General features: G+C 52.2%; 1 protein-coding gene across 3 annotated transcripts in view; it reads right to left on the reverse strand.

Moving 5' to 3' along the window:
• Window positions 1-7,611, reverse strand: part of AHCYL1 (adenosylhomocysteinase like 1) — a 45,734-nt gene extending 38,123 nt beyond the window's left edge. For 2 of the 3 annotated variants that reach the window (XM_074936375.1, XM_074936376.1), the window contains exon 1: window positions 7,474-7,611. In XM_074936375.1, the coding sequence (XP_074792476.1) occupies window positions 7,474-7,581 (108 nt within the window). In that variant the 5' untranslated portion in view covers window positions 7,582-7,611. Of the gene's footprint in view, window positions 1-4,209; window positions 4,448-7,473 lie in introns of those variants that run through there. The other variant, XM_074936377.1, reaches the window with a different exon arrangement.
• Between the last annotated feature and the right edge of the window lie 1,767 nt (window positions 7,612-9,378).

Genomic DNA, 9,378 nt, shown 5'->3' on the forward strand with positions numbered 1-9,378 from the left:
GGGCGCCTTGGCACCAGACAAACAAAAAACCAAACAAACAAACTTCAGGAAGATCAGAAAGAAAGTCAGGAGGCAGCAGAGAATTACTTAAGGAAGAGTGACAAGGTGAGTGAGGTAATATCTTTTATGGGACCAAAAGTAGTTGGTCTGGTAAAAGATATTACCTCACCCATCTTGCGAGTCTTGTATCCTGGGACCAACAGCTACAACAGAGCCACACACAGTTAAGAAAGACTGACAGTTAAACGTGCGGGGTCTGGCTAATCAGTGTCTAACGGTACGTCTCCACTGCAGAGTTAATCCTGGGCTCTTACCTGGGTTTTAGCCTTAACTCTCCTACCATCCAAAGAAAAACCTCTGACCCAGGTCTGGAAGTACTTTAAACCCAGGCTTGCTTACTCAGCTGGGAACGTGGGGTAGAAGGCAAGCTCTGCTTTAAGTCAGGCTGAAACTTGCCCACTTTGCATTGAGAAAACGGGCTAAATCACTCAAGTGCTGATAGTCCTCCAATGGCTTCCCACAGTTCCCCCAGAAGGACAGAAACTCTCCCGCAATTGACACAACTGACCAGGAAAGAATCCTAGAGCATCTCAGCACAAAGAACCAGTCACACACAAGCAAGTGTGCAACCAGTGGACAGATAGGGCTTTGCAGTGGGGATGCTCACATCCGGGCTAGGCTAACCCAGCTCCTCAGACTGGAGGCCAATAACCCGGGTTAACTGTACACTGTAGACATAGCCTGTGGAAGTGACATGGTGGAGATATAACCATCGCCTAGTATCTGAAGGGTGGGGAAGGATTTATGGGTGATAATTTAATCCCAGCAAATCTATGTCAGAAAGAAATTCAGAATGACTAAGAAAAGCTTTGATAAGGAAATCTATTGGATAGATTGTGACAGCCTCTGGGGATTAACAGAGGAAGCCCCAAAGTGTACTGATCCTAGAGGGAAACATCTTATTGTTAGCAGGGGACAGGAGAGCTAAGTGGTCTTTTCCATCTCTAATTTCTGGCTCACTCGAGAGACGCTGAGAAATGCAGTCCAGAACACATTTCCTTCACAGACTGTCAGAGCAGCTTCATTCACTGGTATCCTGCAGACAGCCAGCAATCCAGCAGGGGCTTAATGGAGTACAACATACCTCTTGGGAGTAATCTTGTATTTACGGAAAGAGGCCGTGAAGCATGTGGCAATTCTGCCCTGGGAAGGACACAACTAGCCATCCTCTGCTAGGTATGCTCTGTTGGGGGGAGGGATAGCTCAGTGGTTTGAGCATTGGCCTGCTAAACCCAAGGTTATGAGTTCAATCCTTGAGGGGGCCATTTAGGGCTCTGGGGCAAAAACTGGGGATTGGTCCTGCTTTGAGCAGGGGGTTGGACTAGATGATCTCCTGAGGTCCCTTCCACCCCTGATATTCTATGGTTCTATGAACCTCATCCACAGAAGGACTGATGTGCCAGGAGCAAACAGGCCCCATTTATTAAGGCTAGCCAGCAGCTTGTGCAAGTGACCTCAAAAAATTAGCAACAGACACAAAAACTCTAGGGAATTCACTGAGAGATTTAAATCATATCTCTAATTGATGGATCCCATATGCACCTATACCCCCCGCCACCCCAAATTCAGTCCTCCCAGTGTCTCACTTCCCCCCAGTCCTCCCTGGCTCTGTCCTTCCCCCACCACGCACAGAGTAGCTCTGAATCCGTACCACTGCAAAGCTGCAGCAGTACATCAGCATTCTCCTTGGCACTCTAGAACACAGCCTCCGCGGGATTCCACTGACGCCATCATACACAGGTTCAGAAGCAAAAAAAGCACAGAGCCAGGGCAGCTGGTTTCATGCGGCGGGAGGGGCAGGAATACACCACACTTACCTGGTTCTCAGGCCAAGGAGGACAGAGCCTTGGGCAGGTGCTGCGAGCTCCAGTCTGCCCGACAGAGCAGGAGACAGCTTTTGGCCCTTGTGAAATGTGAAAACATTTCAGTTCTGTTGCATGAATAAGCATAATTGACTACAGGTCAACCTGATGAAAAGTAGCTCACACCTGGCAAGTAGATCAAGGTGCGAGCTGGGCTGTTGAGCTTCATAGGTAGAGCCCTACTAAATTCATGGACCGTGAAAGCTGGTCTTGTGTGTCTACTCTCTACTATCTAGATTTCATGGGGAGACCAGCGTTTCTCAAACTGGGGGTCCTGACCCAAAAGGGAGTTGCGGGGGGAGGTGTCACAAGGTTATTTGGGGGGGGGCGGGGGGAGTCGCAGTATTACCACTCTTACTTCTGCACTGCCACCTTCAGAGCTTGGCAGGTGAAGAGCGGCAGCCGCTGACTGAGGGCCCAGCTCTGCAGGCAGCCGCGCAGAAGTAAGGGTGGCAATACCATACCAGGCCGTCCTTACGTCTGCACCGCTGCTGGCAGTGGCTCTGCCTTCAGAGCTGGGCTCCCAGCCAGCAGCCGCCGCGCTCCGGCTCTGAAGGCAGCACCGCCGGCAGCAACAGCACAGAAGTAAGGGTAGCAGTATTGCAACCCCCGCCCTACAGTAACCTTGCGATCCCCTCCCCACCCCCCCCCCACACTCCTTTTTGGGTCAGGATTCCTACAAACGCTGTGAAATTTCAGATTTAAATAGCTGAAATCATGAAATTTATTATTTTTAAAATCCTATGACTGAAATTGACCAAAATGGTCCATGAATTTGGTAGAGCCCTATTCATCGGTGGTGTGACAAGAGGATGCTGCAGAGATATGTCACTAAGCTGATGCTGTTTCAGTCCATGATAGAAACCCTGGGTAGATACTATGCTTTGTAGTCAGCCCTTAGTTAGGGTCAGGGCTCCCTGATCCTGAGGTTCTACCATTCGCTACTATCTCAGCGCATTTTCCCTACTTAGAATTCGTCCCACCATAGATCAAACAGCAGATATCACTCCCGCCTGAATATACAATCATTTGTCAGTGAAATATGAGCCAAAGCCTCAGAAAGCCCTGCTCACTGAACAGGAGGGACTTGAGGAAACTGGTATTCCTAATGAAAACAGCTCAAACCATTACGCACCCTATACTGAACAGCCCCTGATTTGACAGTGAACTGTGGGGAAGAGATTATTTTGGTTCTTTGCTAACAGGGTAAGATTCCTGAGCCATTACAAGAATACGATTCTGGGTGTAGCTCTGCCCCCCTGGCCGACACCCTGAGAGCGAAGAGCTACGAGGTGCAGATGGACGCCCTGATCGTGGGAGCCCTGGGTGCCTGGGATCCCTGCAACAAGCATGTGCTGCGGACCTGTGGGATCGGTCGACACTATGCACGGCTCATGCGGTGCCTCACGGTCTCGGACACCATCCGATGATCCGGGGACATCTACATTGAACACATCACCGGCCACCGACAGTACCAGGAGATGGGAGCTGGAACGACATTGTGCATCAACTACGAGAAAGGGACCAAGAGACTTTTTCCATTGGACCATATGAACTGGAACCATAAACTCACTGAACATTAAATCAAACATTAAATTAAATTTACCAAATGATGGTAAATCCATCCTTATATCCACTCATACTTCACACCTGAACATAGCCATTACAAGAACAACATACCCTCATATCTCAATGTCTGTACTTTGACCTGTCAGCCTTTTACCCCTAATTGGGGATATTGCAGATTGTATTCCTTATGCCATCCGATCCTAAACCAAACTTCGCACCCCTTAATAATCTGTACCTTATTCCCAGATAACCAGAAACTTCTACGCTTAAACTCTGTATCTTATTTTTATTTTAACATCTTAATAAAATTCTTAAATCTATAAAACCCTCAACACAATTCACCACTGGAGGGAAACCTGTTGGTGGCAATCCATCTTTTTCTAACGTTCCTACTACCATTTAGGCCCTACAGTACAGAACACACTGGTTAACGTCCTAGACTAAGTATACATCTCTGCCTTTCTTCAACTGCCCACTGCACTGTGGAGTGTCACTGGAGAACAAAGCTGGAATTATTTTGCTAACAGAAAAGCAAAGCAAGAGGAGTTCCATTAAGTAGACTGCAGTCAAGAGGGAGCCTCAGCTAAACTAGCTTCCCCAATCTACTCAGGGAAAAAGACCACATGTTTCTATGCAGGGTCGAATGCCAGTTCACCTCGCCTTCTTTGGCCTTGTATTTAAACCCAGAGTTGATACATTTAATCTCTTAATCACTTACCTCCTGCTGCTTCACTTTTTAACCTTTACCAACTCAATGACAAGAGAAGAAACAGGAGCTCCTCAAGGCCAGGATATGTAGCTAACCGGGATCTCACCATCCAGCTCTTTCATGCTGATCAAACATGAGGAACACATCTGCTTCTGCAGAAAATCCACTGATGGGGATCTTCCCACAGCCCAGTTCCTATCAGAGTCGCTTCTCGCTAACGATCCCTCCAGCTTCTCAAGTGCGGCACTTAGCCTGGGAAACTGAACACATTTGCCACCTATCCAAATGAACGCTGAGAGATGCTTATTCCTGTCAGCACTTTCACTGCACTTCTCAGCAAGTGACAAGACTGCTCTTGGAAAAGCTATTCTAGAATGGTTAGTACAAAGGAGACGGAGCCAGTACCAGCACTCTCAAATCCTGGAGATGTTCCCATCCTTCCCCTACGTCTGATCTTCATGCCCACCAGCCTTTAGAGAATGGTATGTTCAAAGCAAACCTGCTGTTGGACTCTCTCTCCTGGCGAATACAGGGAGTCACTCTCAGCTGTTTGCCTGAGATGTGGAGCTAAGGTTGGGGGGCCTGTGTGAAAGGAGGGAGTTTCAAAGCTCAAAAAAGGGACATAGAAGTCACATCAACTTTGCATTAATAGAAAAAAATACAAGTCTCAAGAAGGAAAGAGGCCTGTTAATGGTTATGAATTTGTTATGAGGCAATTTGAAAATATGCCTTGAGCTCTGAGATAAGCTGCAGGCACTTAGCACTGTATACTTTGGAGTTTTTGCCAACGCCTCTGCTATCAGTGCTATTCACAATCACCGGGTGGGCTGGGAAAGTGGTGGCCTGAAGCATTCATTCTTACTGATGGCAATGCCACCCAAGATTTCACTGGCTACGGAAGTTATCCGCCCCAAAGGCCATTCATTGCATGTCCTGAAGTGCTCCCGGCAAGGCCTTGGCAGCATTGCAACCTGGTGACTGCACATCAAGCTATGAAAGAGGCCTAGAACTACAGCAGTAGTTTCAAGGGGCGACCATTACCTCACATATACCCAAGTATATCAGCCCTCCCAGAGCCTCTCCCACAAGAACACTGGATTGAGCTAAACCCTAGGTACCCTCATCCGCACTTTAAAGGGGTTTCCCACACCACCACCACAGCAGCTCCCCCCGCCCCATGGGCTGCTTAAGTGTTACAGTACATGTGTCTGTCAGATCACTGCCACAGTCTGGCTTATGTGGTCACAAGCCTCAGACTGTTACTTTCATATCCATCCTGCATGATTGGAAGGAGGTAACAACAATCAGAAGGAAATAGTTTGCTTTAGCTCTCTCTAAAGCCGGGCTACAGCTGCAGAACCACCTCTAGAAAGAAGCAGCTCTTAGCCTCTGCATTCTTCTGCTTCTTCCTCCGGGCTGTATCCACAGTCTGCATAAACAGACAGATCTATTGAGTTTCTCTGTCACTGGCCGCTGAATGCTACTTATTTGAGGAGATTAAGCAAGAGGGGATATCTCAAATGCAAATGATTTTAAGTGGCATGTAGATGAAACCAGTTACCCCCACCCTCTAAAATTCCAGCACCTATGTCAACAATCAAAAAATTCCCAGCAGGAAGGCTCTGCATTTCCAGGGTCTCTGGTGTTTTTCCCATTTACTCTGTTCAAGTCCTAACACTGAGGCATGTGGCAGCCGCAGCAGCTTAGGGGAGAACATGATATTCAACACAGCAGGGACCGCCCACAGCAAGTCTAAATCCTGGAGTCTCAGCTGCATCTACACACGCAAAGTTAAGTCACCATTAGTGCAACCCTACCAACGGTGGCTGTAGTTGACCACCCCCTTGTCTAATCCTACTCAGACAGAATTTAGAGGACGGAGCGGTAAAAGCACAGTGACCAGTTTCAATTAGGGCTCTCACCTTTGCTAGCACTGAGGAGCCGATGGGAGAATTTCACTCACTTTAAGGGTGAAGGGACAAGAGGGGAATGCTGAGCGCAGCAAGCACTCCAGGCAGCTTGAGTTACATTCCCACAAACCTGCCTTCAGATTGGTCTTTCCCTCGAAGCTGTCATCAAATCCCTCCTCTCATTGGCTGCCCAAACGTGTCCACTGCACCCACAAATGTACATACCACCCCTGCTCCCCAAAATGCCTGGCTTGCTGTAGTCTTTTAAATACCCCTTGAATATTCCATCACATCTCTTGGGCCACCCAGCACCTTGCTATCATGCCCTAGTTCATAAGCTACTTTCTCCTCAGCCTCCACCCTTCCAAGCCACTGCACTGACCCTGAGTTCAGGGTCACAGCCTAACCTACCCAGTTCGAACCAACCCCCAAATCTGCCCACCTGCCTCCTGACAGATATCTGTATCAGGCCAGCACAACTCCCCCACAAAGCCTTGTGCATTGTACCTGGCATCCTCCCGACAACACCGGGGCACCCCATCCCGCAAACGGCTCCCCCATCCACATCCAGCGGGCTCCCACTCTCCCCCCACCCCCTAGTGCAACCCCTGGGAGGCACAGCAGGTGGCCAGCTCCCCCAAGATCTGGAGTCTCGACTCCTAGGGCACACGCTGCCCCTTCCCAGGCCTTGACAGTTACCCACTCCCATCTCCGGGCCCTCCCAAACCAAGCCTTGGATCAGCTGCCAACAGGGTCTCTTGCAGAGCAGAACTGCGTGCTCACCACAATCCGCACCCCACCCCCAAACCAGACCCCCCTCTGCCCCGGGACCCGCCTCCCCCCAACCAGAGCTTCCTACCCGGGACAGGCCTCTCCCCCCCCTCCACTCCCAGACCCCTCTCTGCCCTGGGACCGGCCTCCCCCCCAACCAAAGCCTCCCCCCCCTCCACTCCCAGACCCCCCCCCTGCCCCGAGACCAGCCTCCCCCCCCCACTCCCAGACCCCTCTCTGCCCTGGGACCGGCCTCCCCCCCAACCAGAGCCTCCCCCCCCACTCCCAGACCCCCCCCTGCCCCGAGACCAGCCTCCCCCCCCCACTCCCAGACCCCCCCCTGCCCCGAGACCAGCCTCCCCCCCCCCCACTCCCAGACCCCCCCCTGCCCCGAGACCAGCCTCCCCCCCCCCCACTCCCAGACCCCCACCCCACCCCGAGACCGGCCTCCCCTCCCGCAACCAGAGCCTCCTACCCGGGCCCGGCCTCTCTCCCCCCACCCCCACTCCCAGACCCCCCCCACTCTGCCCCGGGACCGGCCCTCCCCAGCCAGACCCCCCTGGGACCGGACCGGACCCCGCCCCGCCGGTACCTTCTTGGGCGCCTTGGTGACCGTGGCCTTGAAGGAATACTTCTCGGCGTCCTCGATCTCCTTGGCCTGCTTCATCTCGTCCCCGACGGCGGACTCCGGCACCGACATCCTGGAGCGGGGGGCGGCGGGGCGGGGGCGCGAACCGGGGGCTCCGGGCGGGCCCGGCGCGGGGGCGCTCAGCGGGGAGGCTCCGGCTCCGAGCGCTCTGCAGCGGGGGGACTGCGGCCGCCGCGCGCACCGGCAGGGAGGCGGGGCTCGCCACCGGCCGACGTCACACGCACGGGGCGGTGCCGAGCGTCGCTCCGTGCGCAGGGACCGGGCAGGCGACTCCGTGCGCACAGAGCGGGCAGGCCGAGCGGCGCCCCCTGGCGGAAAGGAACGGAAGCGAGCGAGTTCGGGACAGGCTGTGGGTCTGGCATGGGCGGGCTCCCATTGTCCACACCTGACGCTGCAGGGGCCCCTCGTTTGAGCCTGGGGTGTGTGACTGGGGGCCGGGGAGCAGCTGGGGGGGCTGAGCTCAGCACTGGGCTTCCCACTGCTAGGGGGCGCTGCTGGGTTTGGGGTGCTGCGTATGGGGGGGCACTGCATAGTTTGGGGGGGTTGCAAGGTTGGGGTGGTGCTACTCAGCTTGGGGGAACTGCTGCTGGTTGGGGGGGGGTTGCAGGGTTGGGGGGGACACACTGGGTAAACTTGGCACCCAGAAAAATCTGGGCCAGCCCAAAGGGTGGGTGGGATCTCAGTGCCGGGGCAGTGGCAGGGTGGCCCCTGCTCAGCTGGTCCTGGCTTCCTGCTCTGGGTGTCGGGGACTGTCCATAAATTGCATAACAATTTTTTGAGTGATTTTTCAAGCCTCCCCCCATCATTGTAACAGTGAAACAAAGGTGCAAAAGGAAGGATACACCACCCCCATAGTGTGTTATGTAATTTATGGACAGCCCCCCGCCAATCTGGCACACAGGGTTACAGCATCACTCTGGTTTGGTCATGACGGACGGGTGGCTAGGCCAAATCTACCTGAGTGACATCCTGACCTGCAACACGGGGTCGCAGCATCACACAACCCTGTGTGCCGTGTCACAGAGCCAGGACAGGAGCCGCCACTGCTGAGTGAGTGCAGGGTGGGCTTACTCTCCAGCCCCATGCGAAAAGTCGTGGCATACACCTCCTTTTGTCAGTTGCAGAGTATGATGTATAACGTACTACCCATACACTGAAAGGCCACAAGGGTGGCAGTCACCCTCCTTTCCCCCTATTAGTTCTGCCACTGGGCTGGGGGAGATATCTGGGAACAGGTCTGAATCCCTCAGCCCTTGGGGAGAATCAGGAAGCACCCACATGGCTCAGGATTTGGAGTTTGTCTCTTACCTAGGGTCTTTTGGTTGCTTTATGGAGTATGAACAATTGAGATGCTAAAACAGCACTCAAGGAAGATAAGACCATTGTGGAGAAACTAAATGAATTCTTTGTGTCCGTCTTCATGGCTGAGGATGTGAGGGAGATTCCCAAACCTGAGTCATTCTTTTTAGTGACAAATCTGAGGCACTGTCTCAGATTGAGATGGCATTAGAGGAGGTTTTGGAACAAATTGATAAATTAAACACTAATAAGTCCCCAGGACCAGAGGGTATTCACCCAAGGGTTCTGAAGGAACTCAAATGTGAAATTGCAGAATAACTGTGATATGTAACCTATTATTTAAATGAGCTTCTGGACCAGATGACTGGAGGACAGCTAATGTGATGCCAATTTTTGTAAAAGGCTCCAGAGGCAATCCTGGCAATTACAGGCCGGTAAGCTTAACTTCAGTACCAGGCAAATTGGTTGAACCTGTAGGAAAGAAAAGAATGATCAGACACATAGATGAACATGATTTGTTGGAGAAGAGTCAACATGGTTTTTATAAAG

This window comes from Natator depressus, chromosome 21 (assembly GCF_965152275.1).
Source record: "Natator depressus isolate rNatDep1 chromosome 21, rNatDep2.hap1, whole genome shotgun sequence".
Lineage (NCBI taxonomy): Eukaryota > Metazoa > Chordata > Testudines > Cheloniidae > Natator > Natator depressus.